General features: G+C 60.8%; 1 protein-coding gene and 1 long non-coding RNA gene across 3 annotated transcripts; one reads left to right on the top strand and one right to left on the bottom strand.

Annotated features, from left to right (window-relative positions):
- The first annotated feature begins 662 nt into the window (after positions 1–662).
- Positions 663–23,232, top strand: LOC119249683 (uncharacterized). Of its 2 annotated transcripts, none has more exons than XR_005126186.2 (3): positions 663–860; positions 16,129–16,189; positions 21,217–23,232. It is a non-coding gene; the product is annotated as an uncharacterized LOC119249683 (long non-coding RNA). The 2 variants fall into 2 exon arrangements; XR_008552572.1 differs by lacking the exons at positions 663–860; positions 16,129–16,189 and adding exons at positions 19,139–19,184; positions 20,279–20,477.
- KLK4 (kallikrein related peptidase 4) lies at positions 10,766–13,973 on the bottom strand. The gene is made up of 5 exons (XM_037517127.2): positions 13,913–13,973; positions 12,883–13,045; positions 12,195–12,445; positions 11,986–12,122; positions 10,766–11,219 (listed from the first exon to the last, which is right to left on the bottom strand). Exons 1-5 carry the CDS (start codon positions 13,971–13,973, stop codon positions 11,067–11,069), a joined length of 765 nt encoding a protein of 254 aa, XP_037373024.1. The 3' UTR covers positions 10,766–11,066.
- Positions 23,233–24,818: the final 1,586 nt, after the last annotated feature.

A 24,818-nucleotide genomic window follows, 5' to 3' on the forward strand; every position in this document is an offset into this window, starting at 1 on the left:
CTGTGCATGACTCTGTGGGGACACCTTGTGTTTATTGCCCTGGCCAGTAAACCTCGAGCCAGGAAACGTCTTTCCTGTCTTGGACGCAAACAAAGGGTCCCATGGAGACACTGAAGTGACCTCAGTCAGGAGGGAAAATTGTTAAGCATGTGCACGTGTGCGTGTATGTATTGCATTTGTGCATGCGTGCGTGTGTATGTAGTTGGGGTACGTGTGTCATGGAAGTGTGGGCATGCGTGTGCACGTGCCTTCCTCCAGGAACCCCACCTCCTGGAGCACACCTCTGGGGGGGGCACTTTATAGTCCTGCCCTCCCCCCTCTTCCGCCCTTTTGGCTAGGCGGGCCCTTAGGGGGTACAGATGAGAGCAGACTCCTGGAGGGGACATCTGAGCAGAGCTTGGGGCTGGGTTCCCCAGGTGGCTCCTGCTCCTCAGACTGAAGTCTGTGCCCCTTGCTCGGGATTCAGTCCCTGGCCCCTGTTGGGGTCCCCCACCTTCTGAGAGTGGGGCTGTCCCCAGCCTTTCCCCAGAGCTGAGCCTCCTCAAGGAGCACAGGTATGCAAGGGGTTCCCAGGTAGAGATTGAGACTGACCCCGTCTCTGTCTCCTTCTCTTCCTATAGGGTGACTTAAGGAGTCCTCTGACATGTGGGGGTGTGCTTCATGGCAGGGTCCTGGGGGCCGCGCCCAGCGTGCCCTCCCCCCTCAACAGCAAGCTGACGCCACCTGTCCAGTGGCCCCTGCACACCCCACGACGAGTGTGGCGTCGTCCGGGCTGCTGAAAGTATGGCCCCCCACGCTGAGCCCAGGGGTGCGGAGCCACGTCTTGCCGTAGCCAGGGACAGAACCGCGAGTCAGCGCGGGTGAGCAAGAGCGCGCGGCTGGTTCCCGGGGAGACGCTTGGCCGAGTCCTGCGGGGGCTGGGGGCTGCGGGGCTCTCGAGCGGTGAGATCTGGCTGTTTTCCTTAACCAAAGGGTCTGGGTCAGGAGATGGCTTTGTGGGGTCAGATGCCGGCAGCGCCGTGAGGGCGGGGCAGGCACCCTAGCCTGGGGCGGGCTGGACCAGCCCATGCACAGCTGCCCTCCACAGTGCTGGGGGTGGGGGCAGCGGGGTGCCGAGTTCCTGCCGCTCCACGGAGGCGGAGGGGAGGAGGGGCAGCCGTCCGCTGTCGCAGGAGCCCTGCTCCTCAGCAGCACCGAAGCCATAACGGAACCAGAGTCGGGGCAGCTGTGGGATGCAGGATGCCCCCAAGAGCAGATCCCTGCCTCTTTATTGAAAGAGACGGGGTGGGGGGGGGCGGGCGGGGGCGCTGTCAGACCGAACCCTGGATTTTGGGCTTGCGGGAGGGTGACTCCCACCCGTGACTCTCAGCTTATCCACACGGCGTCCACTGATTAGGCCTGGGGCCGCAGGCATGTCAGTGTCGCCCCACAGGACCCTATTTCTTCCTCTCGCCAGGTCAGGGGCGGGTGTGCAGACACAGGTCGCCTGGACTCTTCAGGGCCACAGCGGGGAGGAGGGCACGGGCTCCCCGAGCTGTGGGGAGTCAGAGGAGGGTGTTCCCTCCCACCCCGGACCACAGGGCCTGAGCAGGACCAGGAAGTGCCTGAGACACGCGCAGCCCAGAGCGAGCTGACCTGGGGGTCCTCCTGGTGGCCTGACCTGGAGGAGGTGTGGGCAGTGGGAGAGGAGGAGACCCCGCGTCTGGGGGAGTCTGGCTGCTGCCTGTCCTTGCTGTCAGGAAATAGGGTATCTGGTTGAAAGTTCAGTGTGAGGAGTGGTTCCGGCCCCCTGAGCACCCCTTCCTGCTCGGGACCTCAGGAACAGGCGGGGCAGAAGGAGGCTGTCTTTGTAGTAAGGAGAGGGTAGGGTGACCCCATTTCTTGGGGTCTCTTGACTTGAGAACCTTCGGTTAGAAAAATTGCCAGGACAGGAGCGCCCCACCCTTCTTCGGGCTTCCCATCACAGGAGGACCTGGGCCCCACCCACCCCGGAGCCCAGCTGCTCCTGCCCCCACCCCCAGGACCTCTGCTTTACCCCAGGGACCAGACCCTCCCTTTGTCCTCACTTGTGTCCACCCAGGCCCTTCCCTCCTGCTGGGCACCGCAGAGCAAAAGTGGGGGTGGCCCAGCTCATGAGGAAAGACGACCGGAGCTCCCAGAAGCTCAGTGTCTGTAGCAGGTCACCAGCCCTGGATGTGAACGAGCCATCTTATATTTGAAAGGGGTGATCTGGGAGGGGAGCCTCAGGGATAGGTCGCAATGGTCTTCTTGATCCAGGGCACGTAATCCAGCACCTTGGTGTAGATGCCGGGTACAATGAATGCGTCACATAGGTCGGGGTCCCATGATGCGATTCCTTGTAACTCGCCGTCACAGATCAGAGGGCCCCCATCGTCATTCTGTGACACACAGGATTGAGAGAGAGCTGGCAAGTGGGGGCCCTGTGTGCAGCACCCCAGCTCTCGCACCTGGGCTCACAGTGACTCCCGTTGTGGGGAGACAGAAAACCGTCTCCAGAGCCCACTCGAGGAGAAGGTGGGGGGATCCATCAGGAGGTCAGGACTCAGATCCCCACTAAGGGAGTGGGATTCAGGGTGCAGACTCTGTTGGGGGCCAGGGTCCAGGAGGATAGAGGGAAGAGCAGGGCCCTTCGCAGCACCCCCACCCTCAGGGCTCATGTCAGGGTCGGCTCTTCAAGAACTTTCTCTGAAACCTCCCCCCCCCCCCCAGTCAATGTGTGTGAGAGGGAGGAGGGAGATCTGGTCACACCTGATGGGGTGAGTCGGGGTGCAACAAGCCAGGCAGGGGACCCCAGGCTGCTTAGCTGTCAAGCCAGGACTAGAGCTAATCACTGACAAACTAGGGAGCAGGGCGGGGGGCGTGGTTGTGTGGGGCAGGGTGGGGAGGGGTGGGTAAGGGTGGGGCTGGGGGCCGGGTGGGGCCTGCGGGCTGGGTTAGCTCACCAGGCAGGTGGACCAGTGGTCTTCAGGCTGCCCCGCACACAGCATGTGCTCTGTCACCTTCTGGTCGTGTTCCACAGCACATGCAGCGTTGGACAGGATATTGATTGGCGCGCACTGGAGGATGGCCCTGTAGATGTCTAGAGATCACGCAGGGTCAGGAGGGGGCAGAAACCCCTGAGCCCCACCACAGTCCCCGCATCGTAGGCCCCTGAGTCCCGCTCGTGAACACACGGCCCGTGCGTACACTTAGTAGAAAGGATGCTGCCCCAGCCGGAGACGTAGCAGGTGCTGCCCACTCGGGGCTCCCGGGTGGGCAGGGGTATTACATTCACGCTCTCAGTGATCTCGGCGGGCGGAAATATCTGCATCAGCATGATGTCGTGGCTGAAGTCATGTCCCGGGGAGCGCATGCGGACATGCTGGAGGCTCATGTTGAATTGCGGGTGTGGGAAGCGCCTATCGGTATAGGAATGCTGGCGGGATCTTACGGATGCAAGCCCCATCTGCAGGCCCAGCTTAGCGCCATAGAAGTCTCTGGGGAGGGAGGGGGAAGGAGGGGTGAGCAGTGCGGAGGGCCCAGGCAGCACCTGGAGTGTCCCAAAGAGAAAAAGGCCGAAGGAGATGTAGAAAGCCCCGGGAAAGAAGTGCCCTTGACACCCAGACTGGGGCAGCCCAAGGGCAGCCTCAGAGACGCTGACCCCAAGGGCAGCAGACACCGCAGATGAGGGACCAGAGGGAGGAGAGAGCACGGGGACCCCAGCAATCGGAGGACACACAGAGGGTCAGACTCAGCAGAGGCAGCAAGGAGCGGGAGAGGGAGAAACTGAGGCAGGCAGCGGGGCAGGGTGTGGGGGGAGGAGGGGCACAGAGGGGGCAGCACGAGGGTCAGGGCAGAGCTAGGCAGGGCTGGGCTGAGGGGCTGGCTCCCCAGCAAAGGGTGGGCTGGCCCCCCACCCCAGGCCACTGCCCTCCCCCCCACACCTCCTCCCCTCCCCCTTCCTCTAGGCGCCCACAGCCCCAGAGGGCCCCCTGAAGAGGTGCTGGTCCTAGGGGAGGGGCTGGGATGGGAGGCACCCTCACACACTTGGTGGGGGTCTTCTTGCTTCCTGGGTCCAATCCCACTCCCCCTGGGTGGTGCCGAGTGGTGATGGGAGAGGGGTGAGCCCCAAGAGACGGGGGGGATGTGGAGGTGACCAGAGTGACAGTGATGGCAGCGAGGGACAGAGACTGGGTGACAGACACCAGAGACATGACAGAGGGAGGTGGGAACACATCCGCCTGCACAGACACAGCCCCCCAGAGACCAGGGACCAGGACGGGTGGTGGGGGCAGAGGGCGACAGGACATTCCCGGGGAGATGGGGCCGGTAGCCATGGAGGGTACTTCAGGGTGCCCAGTCCCAGCCCTGCCCCCTGCATCGTGACCTGCACCAGTCTGTGCTCCGTCAGCCCAGCCTCCCGGAGGTGACCCAGGAAGGGCCTGGCACTTAGCACCCCCGGGGGGGGCGGGGAACAGACTGCCCTCCAGCCCCCCGCCCTCAATACTTACTTGCCCATGCAGTGGGCAGCGGTGAGCACCCAATAGGGGTGCACCAGGACAGCCCCACATTGGATAAGCTCACGTAAATCCAGGGCGACCTGCCAGGGTTCAGAATACAGCCCACACTCTGAAAACCCTCTGACCGACGACTGGTTGTGGGGCTCTGTGCCTGTGGATGGGGTGCTGCGTTAGGGGCTGCTTAGCTGGACCACAGGGAGCTGAGCTGTAAGGCTGGGGCCCGGGGAGATGGGCGAGGAGTCTGGGAAGGACCCACAATTCCGTAGAGGTCTCTGGGATGGTCAGGGTGATGGTGACGCATGGGCAGGCAAATGCTGAGGGCCCATATCCCTGAACCCCATTCTCACCACTGGATAGAAGAAAAAAGGCAGCGCTGGAGCAGCATGGGTTGGGGGGTGATCTGGGCTCTGGAATGGTGGATGGGGCCTGTGACATCTGAGCGGGCAAGAGACTAGAAAGCACGGGGAGACCCCAGGATGTGGGCAAACCTGGGTGAGGACTGGGGCCTAAGGAGACCTCAGGATGAGCACATGTCAGCTTTCCATCCTGAAAAACTACAGTTTTGGGCAGTTTAGAGGCACAGCAGAGTGTTTGGGCTGAGGAATGTGGGGGTGATGTCGGGGACCCTAGATTATGCAGGAAGGAGGCAGCTGGTGGACAGACTGGGAAAATATGGGGTTCCAGGCCAGAGAAAAGCAGGGTCAGGTGGTCAGGAGAAAAATGGGAGTGTGGGGGTGGGTGGGAGAGGAATGACTTCAGGGAAGGTGAGGGCAGCACGAAGTTGGGGTCCGCTCCCCCGACCCCCTCCATCTCACCAGACCCCTCCAGGGCCAAAACCAGGCACAGGACCAGGACCCACATGGTGACTCAGGTGTCCAGGGCGGGCGGCAGCTCGGAGCCCGGAGCCTCCCTGAGGAGCCTTTAAATCCCTCAGCTCCCTGGGCCCGCCCCTGCCTAGCTGGCACCCAAGTGTGCCCAGGCCCTGCCCTTGCTGTTGGGTGGGGGGGGGGCCCTCCCACCGAGCTGTGGAGGGCGGAGAGCGGGCACCTGTTCCTGGGGCCTGGTGGAGCTGGAAGCTCCCCGGGGCCTGCGGCTGCTGGGGCCTTGCCCTTGGCACAGAGGCTGGAGGGAAGGTGGGCGGTGGGTGGAGAGAAGCAGGAGGTGGGGGGCTCACTGACCAGGCGTAAGGAAAGAGAACGTGAATGTCCTTTTGCCGGGGACATTGGAAGACGTGCGACCGCTCTTTGACCCCTAGCCCGGGAGCCTGGCCAGCGCCCCAGTGGGGGGCCAAAGCCGGGGGCGGGTTATGTACCTGTTCGCGATGTCCAAGACATCGTGCGCAGGAACGTGACCAGCCCACACGAAGCCCTGAGCTTGGACACCGGCCACATCCGGCTTTGGGAGAGGTAAAACACAGAGGCCGCCGAGCGCTGCCGCCGCCGCTCGCAGCCGCGGGGCTTGGAGGCGTCTCCCGGGCCGTCCTCCGGAGGGCTCGCTGCCGCCTCCGCGATGTGATTTCCGAGGAAGCGGTGCTGCGTGTGTGCGTGTGCATCAGTCTGATTGGGTTCGGGGCATTGATGTCGTCGTGATAGTGCACCGCCTGTGCTGCTCGCGGTACATCTTCCCTCTTCCCGTGTGGTGTGGACATTGAATCCCCCGCAGTCGGGCCTCCCTTAAACACCTGCGCACAGGGCTGGCGCCTGGCTTCGGTGGCCAGTTACACCAGGACACCCGGCCCCGATGCCTGCACCCCAAGAGGCTGTGCCCCCTCACACAGGGGAGACTCAAAGGGTCCTGGGTCACCCAGGGAGCAAAACTGGTCCAGTGAAGTCGACTGGAGGCTCCTAATTGCGGCGGCCGCAGCGGGCGGAGGAGGCTGTGCTCAGGGCTGCAGGCTCTGGTTCAGGAGTTTGGCGGTGAGGGAAGGTCCTGAGGCAGCCCTGAGAGAACCTTCATCTCTTGGGGTCCCGGCTGGGCCCTGAAAAGCAGCTCCCCAGACTCACTTTGTGCGGAACTGAATCCAGCGCACAATGATCCCTCCCCTCCAGGGTGTCGCTGTGCTGGTGAAGGCGGGATGGGGCAGAAATATCACCCTGGAAAGGGGGACCCATGGGGAGCCCTTACTGACGGGAGTGATGACCTGAGTGCCCGGTTAGCTGGAGGGTGAGTGGGAGGTGAAGTTCCGGGGTCTGTGCAGGCGCCTGAGGGAACAGGGAGGAGCACCCAGAGGGAGAGCCCGGGGAGCTGGGGTGCAAGGGGAGGCGCACACAGGCAGGACCTTCTCCAGCAGCAGGAGTGGGGGCGATCCGATGGTCCCTGCAGGGCAAGGGGAGCTCCCGTGCTCTGGCCTCTCCCCTGGAAGTTCAGCTCCGGCTGCCCCGCCCCCAGCTTATCTGTGGGGCTTCATCTATGTGTTACTGATGTTACTGATGTGCAAACACACAAGGACCGCCCCGCTTCGGGGGCGCTGGCAGAGACCCCGGCTCTGTGCATAGCACAAGGCGTTCCTGGAGCACAGCACTGAGCTTGGGCTCCAGGGTCCCTTCCCCCCCACCCCTTGGTCTTCTGTCCTCCCCTCATGTGTAGGTGGTCACCCAGGTCCTTTGGCCTCGGGGCCACCCAAGTGAGTCCACAGAGGCTGGAGGGTGCTCTCGCCCTCACCTGGGCGCACACCCCGGGCGGCTGCCCAGTGTGTCCGTCGTACTCCCCCCCCCCCCCCCGCAGGGCGCATGGGAATTCGCGGGTGCCGGTGAATCGTTGAACCCGGAGGCCGGGCGCCGGGAGCTCAGAACCGCAGATCCTGCTGGTGCTGGTGAAAGCGGGATTCCGCTGACAGGGAATAGCCACTCCCGGGCTGCTCAGGTGCGGGCCTCCTGGTGCTGGTCGCCTCCGCTGTCACCCTGGGAGCCCAGGGCCTGTGCGGGGAGCTGCGCCGCGTGGAGTCCTGCAGGTCAGAGCAAGAGGGCACTGGCTGAGGTGGAGGAGGTGTGGCTGGTACGGGGTGGGCTGGATGTCCCCGGTCACCCACATGTTCCCCTCCATGCGTCCCCAAAGGATGCAGCGGAGATGACCCCTGAGTCACATCCAGGGGCACAAAATAGAATCACTTCAGTTCCGAGACCTTCCCCCACCCAGGATTGTTACAGGGCAACCCCGCTACAGAACGCGTTGCCCGACTGTGGGTCCTCACCCGCGTGCTGAAGTGGGACTTGAACTGCAGGCGCACACAAGGTTGACAGAAGGTTTATTCACAAGGGCAGGGAAATGAGAAAATCAACAACTCAGGGAGAAAAGGAGGGAGATACATTCTTACACGTGTCCTACCCGTTCCGCCTGGAATCCCACATGACCCGCCGACCAAGCGCTCCCTGGCCACGAGAGCGCGACACCCACTCCCGCGGCTGGTCATCTTCACAAACAGAGAAAATGGCCGCTTCACTCCGCCCTCAGGGCCTTGCAACCTCCCTTTGGGGATCATGGGATTTGTAGTTCCCGGTGTCTTGATGGAGTGGGGGTGGAGTCCACAGCGCCTGTGTGGAGTGTGTGCAGGACATCCTTTCCCCCTAACACTATCACCCCAGGCCGTTCCGCTCACACCCCAAGGCCCCCTGGGGCTCCCACCCACTGGCCAGAACCTCTTCCAGTGTCACCCCTATTCACATCCAGATCCCCTCACAGACTGTCTCCAAATCATCTGTTAACCCCCTAGAGTGCCACTGCCTGCGCGCGCGTGCGCGCGCGCGCACACACATACACACACACACACACACACACACACACACACACACCTCCCCTCCCCCCCATGGAAAATGCCTAAATGCTCTCAAACCAGCCTTCCTAATCCTCTAATTGCCTTCACTTAAAAACAGATGTTTCTCCATTTCCTTTTGCACCACAAGGGGAGTCCGTCCCTCTGGCTGTTCCAGCTCCTGTTTCAGCGTCTTCCAACGGGGCCTGCTTTGTTAGTTTTTTAAATTATGGCGCGTTGATTTACGAGCTGTGTGATTCAGGGCCGTACCTTCGCGCCACCTCAAGTGAAGGTACCACACCACACCCCCTCCTCGAATCCTTTACCCCAGGGGCTCCCTCGCCTCTATGTGTCCACCCCGTTCCCTCTCAAAGCCCCCTGCCCCCACCGCAGGACTTCAGGTCTGCAGTCCTGTTTCTAGGGTGTGTGTTGGTTTATTTTTGTCAGTTCCTTTGTTTCTTCCTATTCAAAATAAGAGTGAATTCATCAGTTTGGAGAATCAGATTTAGGGGCTTAGCAGAACATTTGAGCTGGTGTATTTTGGGGTGATTGGGGGACAATTAAATTAGGCAGGAAAGAGGCAGCTGGTTGACACACTGGGAAAATTCAAGATTCAAGGCCAGAGGTCAGGTGGCCAGGTGAGGAGTGGAGCATGGAAGAGGGGTAACTTAGGAGGAGTTGAGGGTACAGGGCATCAGGGCCCCTACCCGGCCCATCCAATCTCACCAGACTCCTCCAGGGCCAGCCCCAGGCACGGGACCAGGACCCACATGGTCACATCAGTATCCAGGGCAGGTGGCAGCCCGAAGCCGGGAGCCTCCCTGAGGAACCTTTAAATCCCTCAGCCCCCTGGGCCCAGCTGGTGCCCAGGTGTGCCCCAGGCCCTGCCCCTGCAGCTGAGGTATGGGTGGAGGGAAGCAGGAAGTGGTGGGCTCACTGACCACCATACCTGTTCTCAGATGCCTGCACCCCAAAGGGCTGTGCCCCCTGCCCAAGGGAGTCTCAAAGGCCAGCAGGGCCGGCTCGGCTCCCTGTCCCTGCACCCTGGAGCCGCGCAGCCTCTGAGCTCCCGAGCCTCCGAGCTCCTGCTGCCCCGACCAGGCCTTGGCCTCAGACCCTCGTGTGCACTCAGTCTCAGGTCGGGACTCCACATCCATTTACCTCTCTGGGCTAATCATAACTGTGGGCACTGAATCCGGCCCCACACAGTACAGACTTGGCCAGCGTCTGGGCCTTGAAAGCTCTGCGGTCTGGTCCCTCTCTGACCGGGAGGGGCTTCCGCTCGGTCAGGCACAGGTTGTGGGAGGGACAGTCAGCTCCTCCCCCTGGTTTCCTGATCTAATGCCAGTGGTGGCAGGCGCTGGCGCAGACACCAGGCTTGGGGTCGTGTCACAGGCAGTCCCCCTAGACACCATGCCCTGGAGGTCCGCACTGACTGGGGGTCCTCTGAGTCACCCTGTGGGGAGAGGGAAGCTTGAGAGAAGCTTCTGGATCCTGTGCCCCCACCTTCCCCCTTATCACTCACTGTTCACAACCTCAATCAAACTTATCCAAGTCCTCCCGCTCCAGACCCACCTCCATCCCACACAGCCCAACTTGACCCAAATCTGGCCCCCAGCCCCGCTCAGCCCAACTCAGCACACCTCAGCCAGCCATGTCAACCACCCCTGGCCACCACAGCAAGAGACCCCATGTGACTGGTCAGCATCACCCTCAGCCCTCCCTGACTCCCATTGCCTTGTCTTGCGCCAGAACGGCCCTCCTCCCCCCAACTCAACCAAGGACTTCATGTCTAACACAGGCCAGTCACCTTCATAGTCAGCCCCCCGCAACCCGCATGGGACTAAGTCACAACCATCAATGAACCCCATGCCTCTGGGATGTCTGCTGTGCTGGTGAAGACGGAGTGGGGAGGGAAAGGCACCCTGGAAACTGAAGGGGGACCCATGGGGAGCCCCTGTGAAGGGGAGAGACGGCCTGAGAGCCCCTCTAGCTGTGGGGAAGGTGGGCGGTAGTGAGAGGCCAGTGTCTGAGAGGTTGGGAGGCCCCTGGTCTGTGTCTGAGGGAGGAGCACCCATTCCTGTTCCCTGAGAGGGAGAGTCCCAGGGAGTTGGGGTGCAGGGGGAGCCGCACACAGGATCTTCTCTAGCAGCAGGAGGGTGAGACTTCCTGAGGGTCCCCACGGGGCAAAGGGAGCTCCTGTGTGCTCAGGCCTCTCCCCTGGAAGCTCAGCTCCTGCTGCGCCACCCCCAGCTCATCTGTGGGGCCTCAGCTGTGTGTCCAGAGCCTGAAAGCTCAAGATGTTACTGATGTGCAGACACACAAGGACCCGCCCCGCTTCAGAGGTGCTGGCAGAGACCCTGGTTCTATGCAGGGCATGCGGCGTTCCTGGGGCATGGACACAAATGTTCCTGATGAGACACCAACCTGACGTGGGTCAGGAGGGAGGGATGTTTTTCATTTTTAATGTTTTTTTTTTAAAGATTGATGTATTTATAAAAAAGCTGGGGTACAGTCCACATGCGTGGGAGGGTGAGAAGATTCACCAGAGACAGAGCGGGGAACAGAACAGGCAGACTGACAAAATACACTGCTGAGGGGAGCTTCGGGGAGACAGGAGAGGTCTGCTGCACCATGTGGGTAGTTCCCTGGCCTGGGATCAAACTTGCGCTGCAGTGGCTGTGGACAGCTTCGTAGTGCTGAGACTTAGCCCATGCGCCACCAGGAGGCCCTGATTCCTGAGTCTCTTGGACAGCATTTACTTGGGGTTTCAATTTCCAGGGTTCAAGTTCTGGGAGCTAGCTGGTCTCGATGGTTTTCTGTATCCAGTCGGTGAACTTGCAGAGGTTGGTGTAGACACTCGGCACGTAGGGCTGGCCACACGGGGCGTGTCCAAAAGACACAAGGCCCTGCAGTGACCCCTTGCAGATCATGGGGCCCCCGGAGTCGCCCTGTGGTGCAGAGAGGAGTGAGTGCACCCCCATCACACAGCAGTGGAAACAAAAGTGGGATCATGGGAGCAAGATAAAGGGGGGCAGGGGCGGACACATCCCTTCGAAGTTCCATCCCAGACCCCCGTTTTCCCTAATTCTGCTCCATTTTGTCCTGACAGCAGCCTCGGGTAGGGTGCTCTGTGGGTGTTGCTCCTGCTGCTCCCCACTGTGACTTTCTCTCATTCCCATAGTTTCTGCTGCCTCCATTTCTTTGTATTTTCGTTCCCCCCACCCCCCTCTGTTTGACTTTCACCTCTGGGAGTCTCCCTGGGTCTCCCTCCCTAACCCTCCCTTCTGGTTCCCCGTGTGTCTCCATTTTGCCTTCTCTGCGGGGCTGCTTTCTGTCCTCGCGTCAGCCCTCCTGGGGCACCCTCCCTCCCGGGGCACCCTCCCTCCCGGGGCACCCTCCCTCCCGGGCACCCTCCCACCCTCCCTGGGCACCCTCCCTCCCGGGGCACCCTCCCTCCCGGGCACCCTCCCTCCCGGGCACCTTCCCTCCCGGGCACCCTCCCTCCCGGGGCACCCTCCCTCCCGGGGCACCCTCCCTCCCGGGGCACCCTCCCTCCCGGGCACCCTCCCTCCCGGGCACCCTCCCTCCCGGGGCACCCTCCCTCGGAGGGCACCCTCCCTCCCGGGCACCCTCCCTCCCGGGGCACCCTCTCGCCCGCTTCTCGCCGCGTGTCCCGTGTGCTCCGCCCCCGCCCGCGCTCCCGGCCCCGCTCACGTAGCAGGCGTCCCCGCGGCCGGGTCCTCCGCCGGCGCAGACCATGCTGGGGTGGAACACGGGCGCGTAGAGGGCGCCGCAGAGCCGCGCCGACGCCACCGAGACGTTCACGCACTGCAGCGCGGCGGGCTGAGCGCCTGCGGCGGGCGCGCGGGGTCAGGCCGGGCGGGGCAGAGGCGCGAGGCCCGCCGCCCCGCCCGGGGCCTCACCGTTCAGCAGCCGGCCCCAGCCGGAGACGAGGCAGGACTCCCCGGGGGTCGGGCACCGGGAGGCGACGCTGATGGCCCGGATGGTGTCAGACGGGGACACCGGCTCCTCGAGCTTGACGAGCATGAGGTCGTTGGCCAGGAGCGGCCGGTTGTACTCCGGGTGCTGCAGGCAGAGGCTGGCCGCGACCACCCGGCTGCCCGGCCCCTCGAGGGCCCCCAGGCTCTGCAGGCCCAGGCCAACGGCGAGGGAGCTGAGGGGCGCGGGGCTAGGTCACTTTTGTGGCAACTACAGTCGGCCCTTGAAACCCGGGGCTTAGGGGCGCCGACCCCTGAGCAGTCGAACATGTGCATGGAATTTAGAGTTGACCAGCCGCGGGCCCAGCACCTCCGCGTGCTGACCGGGGGGGCGGGGGGTGCGGAGCACGCGGACGGGGGAGAACCTTCCCCAACGCCGGCACCGCCCCGTGCCCCGCGTCGGCCCGCGTGTGTCCGCCCTCGCCCTGCGCCGCCCCGGCCCCTCGCTGCCCGGCCCGGGCCGCGCGCCCTCGCGGGCCCCCGGGGCAGGGATCCGCCGTCCGGCCGCAGCGCCGAGCTGGGACGTGGCTCTCGTGCCCCCGCGGCTGCTTCCCTGGGGGTCCCGGGGGTCTGCCGAGGCCGGGCCGCCCCCCGCCCCGGGCCGCGCACTCACGCCTGGAGACAGTGCGCCGCCGACAGCACCCAGCGCGGGTGCACCAGGACGCCGCCGCAGCGGAGCTCGCCGTCCGCGAGCAGGGCCGCCTGCCAGGGCTGCGCGTGCGGGCTGCAGTCCTCGCCGCTCGTGACGCGGCCGCCGCCCCCCGCGGCGCGGGGCCCTGGGGGGAGTGGCGGCTGCGGTCGGAACCCCGGGTTTGTGGGCGGTGCTTCGCGGGGGCGTGCTCGGGGCTTCTGGGGTGTGGCCACAGCTTTGTGGGCGGGGTCAGGGTGCAAGGGGGCGGGGGGGGCCGGGGCGGGGGAATTGGTGCACGTGGGCGTGACCCGCGCTTTAGGGGTCGGGGCTGGCGGCCAGCTCGGGCGCTCCTGGGGGAGGTGGCGCGGGGTGGGGGCGAGTCTTAAGGGGTGGGGTTGGAAGTGAGGGGGGGCCGGGCCTCCTGCGGGTGGGGTCTCGGGTTTCTGCTCTGTGTGACCGCTCTCACACAGCCTCTTTCTCTCACACCGCGCGCCCCAAGACAGGCGCGGGCCCTGCGGGGTCCCAGCACCCTCACACCGGGTGGCGAGGCCAGGGCGGCACAGCCGGTGGCTCCAGGGGCAGTGGCGGCTCTCGGGCCCGCCTTGCCCAGCTGGCCCGGCCTCCTCCGCAGTGGCACCCCGAAAGGAACCTCGTCATACTGTGCCACGGTGCCAGGTGCAGTTCCAGCAGTGAGCCCCCCGCCCCAGAAGCAGAAGTTCCCTTTCAGGCACCCCCCGCAACCCCCCCCCCCCCCCCGCACAGCACAGCACCCCGCTTCCCGCCTCCGCACAGCACCATGCAGCTGCTGGTACTCCGAGGCGCAGCGCCTCCGCGAGCGCCCGGCCTGCACCCGCGCCACCCGCCCGGCCACGCCGTCGCGCTGGGGGCCACACTCGCAGTGCGCGGCGCCCGCGGGGCCCTGCAGCACCCGGAGCCACCCCGGGCGCCGCGTCTGTCCGGCTGAGCGCGAACCCCGCGCCCGTAGACGCAGCCAGTCGCGCGCACGCGGTACCTGTGGCGCCGAGGATGAGGCACCCCAGGAAGCAGCCCCAGGGGGCTCCCGATGTGGCCATCGTGCCAGCACCTGAGGAAGGAACCCACAGCCCACATGCGTCTCTTTCACCGTCCCTCTGTCCCTCGGGGTGCTCTCGGGCAGGTTAGGGCCTCCAGCCCTCTCCCTGCCACCCCCACACGTGTCACGGCGCCGAGACCCAGAGCTGGAGAGAGAGAAAGCCGTCGGGAGAGTACTGAGAGAGACGGGGGCGGCGAGCTGGGGGCGGAGGGGGGACGAGGCAGGCTGAGAGGGCGGCTGAGGGTCGGAGTCGCGGAGAGTCGGAGGGAGAGGGGGCTTGCTTGTGAGGAGACAGAGACAGTCGGAGTCTGGGCCGCACCGGGCGGGACTTGGCGGGAGGAGAATGGATCACGGGCACCCGCGCGCTGGGGGAGGGGCAGAGAGTGGGGCTCAGGGGGCTGCTCACCTGCTCGGGCTCCAGCGGCGCTGCTGGGTCCAGCGCTGGGCTCCTGTCTGCTGCTTCCTGCAGGGCTCCTGGGGCTTATGAACACCCAGCCCGGGCCGTCCTGCCCCCCAGCGACGCATTCCTGGAATGGGGTGCCTCTTATGTCCAGCTCAGCTCTCCCAGGCTGCGGTCTGAGGGCCCTCAGGGCGTGGGAGCTGGCGCCCCGGGAGTCCCTGGGCTCCGCCCACACTCCCGCTTCTTTCTGGGGGCTTCCTTTCTCCTCTGTCTCTCTCTGTCATTTTCTTGGTCTGGCCTTCTCGTGTTTCCCCCTTAAATCTTGCTTTTGCATCCCCCACCCTCCCTGCCCCTCACCACCCCTCCACGCAAACACTCCTGTCTCCTAGCCCAGACTGCCTCCTCCTATCTTTGGAACCTTGGGTGCCGGGATGCACCCCTGTGAACCGAGGATTCCCCATCTGTATAGTCAGAGTAATGTGCCCAAAGAGAAAACGCGGGAAAGGCGCCCAGACACCCACTCTCTGCCTGAGGGACCCCGCCGAGTAGTGGGGGCGCCGCACAGCCTTGGCCTGTGCACTGCCACCTCCCCATGAGCGGCAGACCCAGAAGGAAAAGCAGGGTTCAGGGGTTGGGCTTGTGTCCTAGAGGGCACAGATCCGGGGTCGACTCGTTGGGGTGGAGGGGTACACACGCGAGCGCGCCAGTCATTTCTACCTACTTTCCTGAACAGGTGCTATTTCCATATGGTACAAAAATAGTGTTTGTTTTTAAAGGTATAGAACGATCATCTCATTCCCCACCTTGTCCCGCCTCGCTCTCAGCCTCCTGGACAGCCACAGCTCCGTGGGACAGGAGCTAGTCTAAAGCCCTGGTGTTTGTCTTTAAGGCTCCAGGCTGGGCTCACGGTGTGGCCATCCCTGGGTGCTCAGAGCAAAATCATCCCCTGCTGTATGCGGGGGAGCTGGCGAGTGTCACGGGTCCCCGTCCCTTTCCCATAATTGCACCTCAGGGCAGTGGGCAGGGAAATTATAGGTGGGTCATGGTTCTCTCTAGGCCCCGTGCCTTCTGCTTACCCAAAATGCTACTCATTTTGTGGCGATTAGTGATTAGCTTTGCCAGGAAAAGAACATTGAAAACAGCAGGTGGGGTGGGCTGGAGAACAAGGGCCTCAAGATGGTCACAGCCGAGCTGGCCCAGCACTGCCCGACATGGCTTTCGTGATAACGTTTTATTGTGTAATAGTTCAAGCCTTCACCCAGTTTCGCTACCATGGCTCATTGTCAAAACTAGAAAACTTGGGTTGCTGCAATGCCATCAGCTGTGGTGCACACCTTATTTGAATTTCAATATTCCTTCTTCTTTGCCATCCCCTCCATCCTGTCTGTCTGTCTATCTGTCTACCTACCTACCAACTTACCTGTTTGTTATTTCTCTCTCTCCAGTCACCACAATACAGAAGCATTTCATCATCACAAAGAAATTCTCTGCTTTATCCCTTAATTATCACCCCCTTCTCCCAACCTCAAGCCCTGATAACCACTGGTTTATAACTATAATTTTTTGTTATTTTGAGAGTGTTATGTGAATGACATCACACATGTGATGGGCCTGCTATTAAGAACCATCCTGGTTGTCCTATGTAACCATTGTTCGTTCCTCTCATAAGCTTTAAAAAAGTATTTGTGTATATTTACTTGAGTGTCATCCACAAAAGCCTGAAAGGCATATCTCCTGTTAATATTCTTGTTTACAGATGGGAAAGCTGAGGGCAGAGACATGACGTCACCTGTCACCAGTCTGGGGCACCTGTCCAGGTAAGTCACAGGGCTGGGATTTGAAGTCCAGCAGCCTGACTTCAGGGAAACTAATGGGGGGAAAAGGCCAAATTTAGTACTGATGAAACTTGACAGCTTCTTTTCTTGTGATGTATTTGAAGACACCCCCCCCCACTCTATTCTAGGGGTCTCTTTAATTTTGTCTGTGCTGGAAAATTTCTGTCAATATGTTTTGTCCTTGAGAAAAGAACTTTTCGTGCCACGGTTTCCTTGTCTGTACATGGGTTCTGGGGCGAGAACTGCTTCTAAGGTTGTCATGAGGATGAAATCCTAATGCACTGAGTGTGGAACCAGAGAACAAATTCTCAGTAAATGTGACCAATGTCCATCCTATATCACCCTGTAAACAACACCAAGGCCTCCGCCGCTGAGTTGCTATAACCAAAGTGTCTGGCCCAGGTGGCTCGTGAACAGCAAGAATTTGTGTTTCTCGGTCCCGGAGGCCGGGGCCCATGTCAGGACACCCGCAGGGTGGGTCCGGCGAGGGCCCTCCTGGCTCACTGACAGGCTTTTGTTCTCAGGAGGCAGAAAGGGCCCAGGAGCTCTCTGGGGTCTCCTTATAAGGGCACCCCAAAGACCCCATCACCACATACCATAAATCTGGGGGACAGGTTTCAAAATATGAACGAGGGGAACATAGCACTCGACCTGTTGCAAAAAGAAGACACTCGTGCTGGCTGGCTTTTATGTGAGCTGATTTGTGGGGCCCAGTGTCTGACCCTGGTGGCCACACAGTGAATGGGGCGTGTGTTCAGTGGCGGGCAGAAGGCAGGGGGGCCAGTGGACTTGACCCCCTCCCTGGCTTAGGAAGGAGGGTCAGGGAGTATGGCCCTCAAACGGCCTGGACCCCTCAGCATCCCCAACTCTGCGTCCTCATCTGTTCCTACAAGTCTCGAGCCTGGCAGCTGCGAGAACTCCCGTGTGGAGGTAGGCCTGGGGCCAGAGCTCAGGTGCTGTAAGAGGGGAGTGGGGACTGAGTCCTGGACTTTCTCTGTCCCAGCCCCTAGCAGGGGGTGAGAGCACCCAGCAGAGCCTCCTGGACTTCCCCCTGGTTCTTTCTGCAACTCGCGTTGGAGATTTTAATTTTCAGAAATGCTTTCGTGAAATTTAAATGCACCCGTCAATCTAGAAGCTGGAGAGCCTGGCGGGGGCTAAACGACAGCCAGGAGGCCAGGGCCTGAGCGGAGTCGGTCTCTGACCATGGTGCTGAAACCGCTGCTTTCCTATCAGACTCACACTGCGCGTGCGCACCCCGGTGCACGCGCACAGCACCCTGCACATTCCCTCACGCCTGCACACGCGGCCCCCCACTGCCCCTCAGGCCATGTGAGCGCCCCGCAGGAGGCAGATCAGGGGCAGTGACAGCCAGACCCTCCCCCTATGGGATGACACCATTTTATGATCCTTCAAAGAGCAGGTGGCGCCCCAGTGGCGCTGCTTCTCTGCTGCCTTTTGGAGTTTTGGGGAGTTCAATTAACTTCTTCATTTTAAGATTTTTATATATTTTTGCAAAGAAGAACTGGGGTACAGGCCAGAGGTGTGGGGGTGAGAGGATTCACCAGAGACAGAGTGGGGAGCACAACAGGCAGATCTACTGGAATACACTGCTGAGGGGAGCAGCGGGGAGACAGGAGAGGTCTGCTGCACCGTGTGGGCCAGCTCCCTGGCCGGGGGCTCGAACTCCAGCTGTCGTGGTGGTAGCCGGTCTAGGGGTGTGTGATGATGTCCAGCTGGGGGTTTAAGTTCCATTCTCTCGCCTGAAGAAGAGCATCTTTTTATGTGTTACGTTTGTGTATCTTCTGTGGTAAAGTGGACCTGTGGTGAGCTTCTTCCTCTAGAAGAAAGGGTACTTGGGGTGTTCAAATGCCCTTTATCTGCTATGCAAGCAAGATGGACCTTCCCACGTGTATTAGTGTCCCAGGACAGCAGAGAATCACAAACCAGGAGGCTGAAAATTACAGACATTTATTCTCTTACATTCCAGGGGCCAGAAGTCTGAAATCGAGGGGCCCCTCTAGGACTCTGGGGGCGGGGATGCTTTCCTTCCCAGCTTCTAGTGGCTGTTAGTGGGTCCCTGGCCTGCTCAGCTGGTGTCTGTGTGACCCCAGTCTCTGCCTGCCACTTCACAGGCTCCCCATATTGCATCTTCACAGCCTCTCACCTCTTGGTATAGGAACCCCACCATCCTGGGTTAGAGGCCCACCCCTCTCCGGGATATCAGTGAAACTGTTGACACCTGTAATAACCATACCTCCAAATAAGGTCACGTTCTGAGGTGCTCATTCTGAGAACCGCAGCGTCTTCTGGGGGCGCACAGTTTAACCCACCACACTGCTGATTCAGCAGCATGCGCCCTCAGTCGCGTCCAGCTCCCTCTCGGGAAAAGCGGTAGAACACTGCACCTCTGGGTGCGAGGTGGAACTGTCACCTCGGTGCTAGAGGTAGGCGTTTGACTACCTGTGAGGTGATTACCAGGTAGGCATAAAGGAGGCGTTTGACTCATTCAGGCTCAGAGAGGTCAAGTAACTTGCCCGACGTTGCTCAGCCCAGCCGACGGCTCTCCCAGGTCCATTCTCCAAGGGGCCCCAAGGTGGCGCCATAGCGAAAGGCTGGATTCTGCAGCCTCGGGTCAAAAATCCTGTGTCCTGGGTGCGCAGGGGGCGTCTCTCCCGGAGCTGTTAGGGTAACCCCGATGCAGACCTCCCAGGCGGGAGCAACAATCGAAGCTGCTGACTAGTTCCCAGGGAGCCTGGGTGGGGTGTGTGTGTTCACACCGGGCCGGCATCGCGGGCATCTCCGGGACAGCTGCAGTGTCGCCCGCGGTCTCCGCCCCGGTCTCCGCTCGCGTCCGGTCTCGGGGGCCCGGGCCCCGCGCGGCAGCCCCTGCTGCGGGACAGAAACGGCTCTGAACCTCTCCCTGTCGGGGCCGCCGTTACCCTGGGGGCTGGGCCGGGGGCGGAAACACGGCCTGGAGGTCAGACGCTGAGGCCGGGAAGGGAGCAGGGGGCACGGAGGCGTCTGGAAGTGGGGGGAGGGTGAGACCAAGGGTCAGCAAAGGAAACCTGGGATCCAGGATTGTCCCCCCCGCCCCAGATTCTCACCCCAGGAATCTTTCCTCCCTTTTCCTCTCTGCCTCTCCTTACCTCTGTCTTTCTTACCCATCCACCCACTCTGTCTGTCTGTCTTGCAGAGCCCTTCTTCAGAACCTTTCTCAGTTTCTTAGTGGTGCTGTTTCAGTGCTTCTAAAGCGTCCCAGGTTCCCCGAGTCTCTAAATCCAAGTCTGTCTTTATTTTTTTTAAGGTTTTTTTTTTTTTTTTTTGGGACCCTCCCCGGTGGCCGGGGATCAAACTGGCACTGCAGAGGCTGCGGGCAGCCTCGGAACCCAGCACTCAACCACTGCACCACCAGGGGAGGCCCTGTCTTTATTTTTTTTAAGATTTATTTATGCATACAAGAACTTGGGGTACAGGCCAGAAATGCGGGGGTGAGAGGACTCACCAGAGACAGAGTGGGGAACAGAACAGGCAGCGGGCGAGTCAGGAGAGGTCTGCTGTGCCATGTGGGTAGCTCCCTGGCTGGGGACCCCAACTCGTGCTTCAGGGGCTGCGGACAGCTTCATAGGCTGTGTCTTAACCCCTTGCGCCACCGGGGAGGCCCTCAAGTCTGTCTTTAAATCACTTCTGGTGACTATTTTTCTAAGCTCTCAGAGTCTCTCTTCTCTCTCCCCCTCCTGCCCCTTCCCACCGTCTTCCTCCTCCCTCCCACCTCACCCCCCCCCCCCCAGCCAGCTCCACGTCCCTGTCTGCTTGTCTTGGCTCCAGCACCATCTCGGTTTTGGGCACTGACTCAGGTCTCCTGCTCCCCTGATTCACCTGCTGGCTCCATACCAGCTGCAGAGGTTGAGCCCCACTCACCCAGCCTCGCTGCCCTCAGCCCCTGAACTCCTCGAGGGCTCCCACCTGACCTGCTGTCAGAGCTAGGGGGAGGAAGCTTGCAGCGGGGAGCCTGGCGCTCAGAGCAGCTTTGTCATCAGCGCCGTCCTCACCTGCGGCTCCTCCCACCCGCAGTCAGATGCTTATCTGCCCCACGGAATGCGCGCAGGGCCAGTCCTCCACCAGCAGGGCTGGGGCCACGCCCTGACCTCGGTTTCCAGCCAGGATCAGCCACCCTGAGCGCCAGGGCCTGGGGGAGGACAAACCAGCTCTGCCAGCCTCACCCCGAGCCTCTGAAGTCCAGAGTCAATCCTGTGCATTTCAGGGGGTGCAGGTGAGTCAGCCGCAGGGGGTCGGGTTCGAATGTGGCCCTGGCCCAGCGGAATACAGTTCATGCAGCAGCCTCGGCTTGGGGGTCTCAGCTGAATTCTTACTCCCTTTAGTCTTTAGCTGCAGAGATGCGAACACAGGTTTCCTGATCCCCGCTGCTCTGGACAGAGGCTCTTCCCTTTCCTGTTGCCTCCCCCTTCTCCCTCTGCCCACCCTCCTCCCTCCCTCCCCACCTCTGCTCCCTCCCCCCTCCTCTGCTCCCTACTTCCTCTCTCACTCCCTCTTCCCACCCTCCTCTGCTCCCTACCCCTCCTCCTCCCCTCCCTCCTCCCTCTCTGCTCCTTCCCTCCCTCCCTCCTTCCCTCCCTCCCTCCTCCTCCTCCCTCCCTCCTTCCTCCTCTGCTCCCTCCTCTCTCCCTCCTCCTGCTCCTCCTCCCTCCTCCTCCCCCTCCCTCCTCCTCCCTCTTCCCTCCCTCCTCCTCCCTCCCTCCTCCCTCCCTTCTCCTCCCTCCCTCCTCCCTCCCTCCTCCCCCCCTCCTCCCTCCCTCCTCTTCCTTTCCTCCTCCCTCCCTCTCTCCTCCTCCCTCCTTCCTCTGCTCCCTCCCTCCTCTGCTGTCTCACTCTTAGGAAATGTGTAGTGTGGTTCATATGGGCATGTAATTTTAATATATGTTACTGGTTTTAGATTTTATATATGTGTAATCCATTCTCTCTCTCTCTCTCTCTGTCTCATTCTGTCCCAGTCACTTTTCAAACAGCACTTTCGCATTTTCAATTTTTGATGATGACGACAGCTAACATCTGTGTGTCCAGTATGGATCAGCTGGTGTTAATCTCTACGTTTCTGTCATGAGCACTCACTGCCCTGCCCCTGGGTTGTGTAGTCTGGCAGCCTCAGGTGGCGACTTCATGGCTGCGCAACGTGTCCTCCAGGTGATCACCCCAAAAGTCCACCATGACCGGCCTGTGCCCCCTCCCCCACTTCAGCCCCTCTGCTTCCCCTGCTCTCTGTGTCTAAGCCCCCACTGAGGGTTGTACACCCATCCCGTGCTTTGTTCATCGGCCCCACAGTGGGTAACCACACAAAGACCCAGCAGCCTCCCCAAGGGTGGACGACACGTGATGGCCGCCTCCCAGCCACCACCGATGGCACCACAAGGCTTGAACTTACATGTGTCCCCGGCGGGCTGTGGGGATTCTCAGGGATGTATAGCCAGGCATGAACGCACTGAGTCACGGGGGGTGTGTGCACTTAATTCAATGGAGCAGCTCTGGATCATTCCTTGGGGTTTGGAGACACTGGAACATTCTACTGTCAGCACTTCCCCGCAACACCTGACACCGTCATCCTAATTCTCTGCAGCCTGATTGGTGCCAAGTGTGATATCTAATCGTGGTTTTGTGGTTATGTACGTCTTTGATGACTTTGAGCACCCCTCGGAGGCACGCTAGCTGTGGGGCTCTGCACAGCCCACTCATATCCTTCGCTGCTCCCCACGAGAATGGCATTTTCAGGTTGAAGTCACGTTGCATTATGGCATTAGACGTTTGTCTTCTACCTCATTCGGAGGTGCTTCCTGCTTGTCCAGCCCGCATGTCACGAATGACTTCTCCAAGCCCATCCCCCTGCTGACGGCTCACCGTGCTCCCCTGCTGACGGCTCGCTGTGCTCCCCTGTGAGCCCAGACTCTTCGCTTTGACATAATCAAACTAAGTGGTGTCTTGTCTGGTGTTGTATGTTTTAGAAGTCTTACAAAGTCGTTCCCTGTCACAGAGATTCCAAGATCATCTCCTTAATTTTCTTCTAGTAGTTTCATAAGTGCATCTTCCATGTAGCTGTGGTCTTTGGGATGCCTGGAGTCCTCCATGTGTGATGCTGGATGAGAGTCAAGGCCTATTTCCTGGCACACTGAGCCGGTTATCCTGGAGCCGCAGACTGAGTTCCCATCTGCCCCCACCAAACTGAGGTGCTGTGATATCATATCTGACAAGTCCCCACGCACTGTAGAATGTCCTGCTCAAAGCCCACCGAGCTCTTTCTGTGCTCTCGCTTCTGGCTCCCTGACCCATTCATCTGTTCTTGCTCCACTACTCCACTATTTTTAACACGTTGATTTGTTTTGCAGTCTGTCTAATATCTAGTAGGGCAAGAAGCTTATTCTTGCACCACACAACGCTGCTCTTACTGTTTAGATCACCGTACAGGAAACAGACTGATCCTCTTTCCACCCGAAGTCAGAACTGGTTACACAGTTGGCCCCTCCTGAGTCTTCACTCACATTTCCTGTCACCCCCGGCGGCCTCCATGCTGGAAAAGGCTCAGCCACATGCGGGAAGAGAAAGTGGAGACTGCCGGAAAACCCACACCATGCCTTAGCTCAGCCCTCTGTTCCTAGAAACTCTGCCCGCCATGAGTCCTTTGGACTGGCGGGTGCGAAACCAGCCTGGACACAGCGGTCTGGAGCTCTGAATTCCAAGCCCGGGGTCGGGGTCGGAGTTGAGTCTGGTGCAGGGGCTCCAGGTTTCAAGTTTCCTATTGTGAGGACTGAACCTTTCCCCCTGCTTGCTACTGTGGCTTGTTTGCATTGGTGGTCTCTCCTTGCTAGAGATAACGAGAGACCTCCTCCTCTGAACCCTATATAACATTGTACACATTCCTGAATAAATGAGACTGGCGATGATCCTGGCTTTGTCTCCACTCCTCGCGTACCCCTGTCCCATACCAAGCCCCTGCTTCCTCCCCCGGGTACCCCGTTGATCTGCCCCGCTGGCCCGGACACCCCCACCTCCCCCCTCCTACCTCCCCCTACCTCCCCCCACTCTCCCACATCCCCCTCCTCTTGTTCAGGCCATTTGGGGAAAGGTTCTGGTTGCAACCTCAGGAAATGAATCCTGATTGGTGCAAATCAACCATGTGGTGCCCTTCCCCTGTCCTGTGATTGACTTAGAGGAGGTCACGTGACCCAACTCTGGCCAAAAGAGTGCAGAAAATTCTGCTGGGATGGACTTTGGAAAAGTCACACCCTTTTTCCCTACAGAGACTGGCTAGTTACTGACCCTGAGTTCAGGACCCCACAGAGCAAGGACCCCCGGAGGCTCGCAGCGGCCCTTATGCACACGTGTTGGTGTTAGAAGCTAGATTTTTTTTTAAAAAGATGTATTTATTTATGCATACAGGAACTGGGGTGTAGGTCAGAGGTATGAGGGGGGGGGTGAGAGGATTCACCAGAGACAGAGTGGGGAGCAGGACAGGCAGATCCACTGAAATCCATTGCTGAGGGGAGCAGCAGGGAGACAGGAGAGGTCTGCTGCACTGAACTCGTGCTGCAGTGGCTGCAGAGAGCTTCATAGGTTGCATCTTAACCTCTTGCGCCACCAGGGAGGCCCCTGAATTTTTTCTTGTTGCCAAAAGCAGGTCAACTAACAGCATGAGGTTGGAAAATAGGCTCAAGATTGCCTCTTAGCTAGGATTCTGCTCCATCTAGATGGATCAATTTTGCTGTTATGAATTGTAACTACCGGCGTCTCCGGGAATTCTGTCGGCACTATTTATTCCTGTTTGTGTGCCCCATCACGATGTGTTCTGCCTTGCGATGGGAGCGGGGCTGACTTCACGTCTGCACAGCACCCTGGGCATCAGGTCCGCCATTGCCCAGCACCAAGGACAAATGACGCATCATTGTAGGTCAGTGAGACCTCAACCTTGGCTCCCCAACCGTTGTCGAATATCCCCCAAAACTATTGTGAGGACTTGTAAATCGCTGGGCACTAGTTATTGCCTATTATTACATCATTTCTTATGCCATCCTCCCATGTTATGGGTAGTGAAATTAAGGTCCAGAAAGAGTACAGGACTTTTGAGAGGTGGCTCAGTGCTGTTTCAGTACCCCCCCAGCCCCCCCAAGCCCCCCAACCCCCTTTCCCCCGGCCCACGACCTCCCTCGGCTGCACCCCCAAGGCGGGTGCTTGTGGGGTGCGCTCGGAGTAGCACTTTGTAGCTGGTGGCGCCACCCCCTCCTTGGCCATAGCTGATTGGACCCGGAATCTGCCTGTCTGTTGGGGATGGCCAATCAGGTGGTTTCTCCTCTCTGAGCACTAAGAACGGCCAATAGCGAGTGGGTGGGGGCGGGAATGCTAGGGTAGGTCACGCCCCGTCGGGCGCCGCCGGGCGAGGAGAAGGGAGGCGCGCGCGGGCGTCGTGGGGCGTCCCGCGGCGGCCGCGGGGCTCCCGCATTCTCCGGCCTCTCCCTCCCCGCCACCCCCGTCCCCGCCGTGGCCCGTAAGCAGCGCCATCTCGTCCTCGCGGCCGGCCGGCGAGGTCTGGGAGGAGCCCCAGCTCCGCCGC

The sequence above is a fragment of the Talpa occidentalis genome, unplaced genomic scaffold, assembly GCF_014898055.3.
Source record: "Talpa occidentalis isolate TD23 unplaced genomic scaffold, MPIMG_talOcc4v2.1 talOcc4.17, whole genome shotgun sequence".
NCBI lineage: Eukaryota > Metazoa > Chordata > Mammalia > Eulipotyphla > Talpidae > Talpa > Talpa occidentalis.

Coding starts and splice junctions, on each gene's coding strand:
- KLK4 (XM_037517127.2), bottom strand. CDS start 13,973: ATGGCCACATCGGGAGCCCCCTGGGGCTGCTTCCTGGGGTGCCTCATC. Junction 13,046..13,912: donor CCTCATCCTCGGCGCCACAG/GTACCGCGTGCG, acceptor CACTCCCCCCAG/GGCCCCGCGCCGCGGGGGGC. Junction 11,220..11,985: donor GCCGCGGGGACGCCTGCTAC/GTGAGCGGGGCC, acceptor TCTGCACCACAG/GGCGACTCCGGGGGCCCCAT.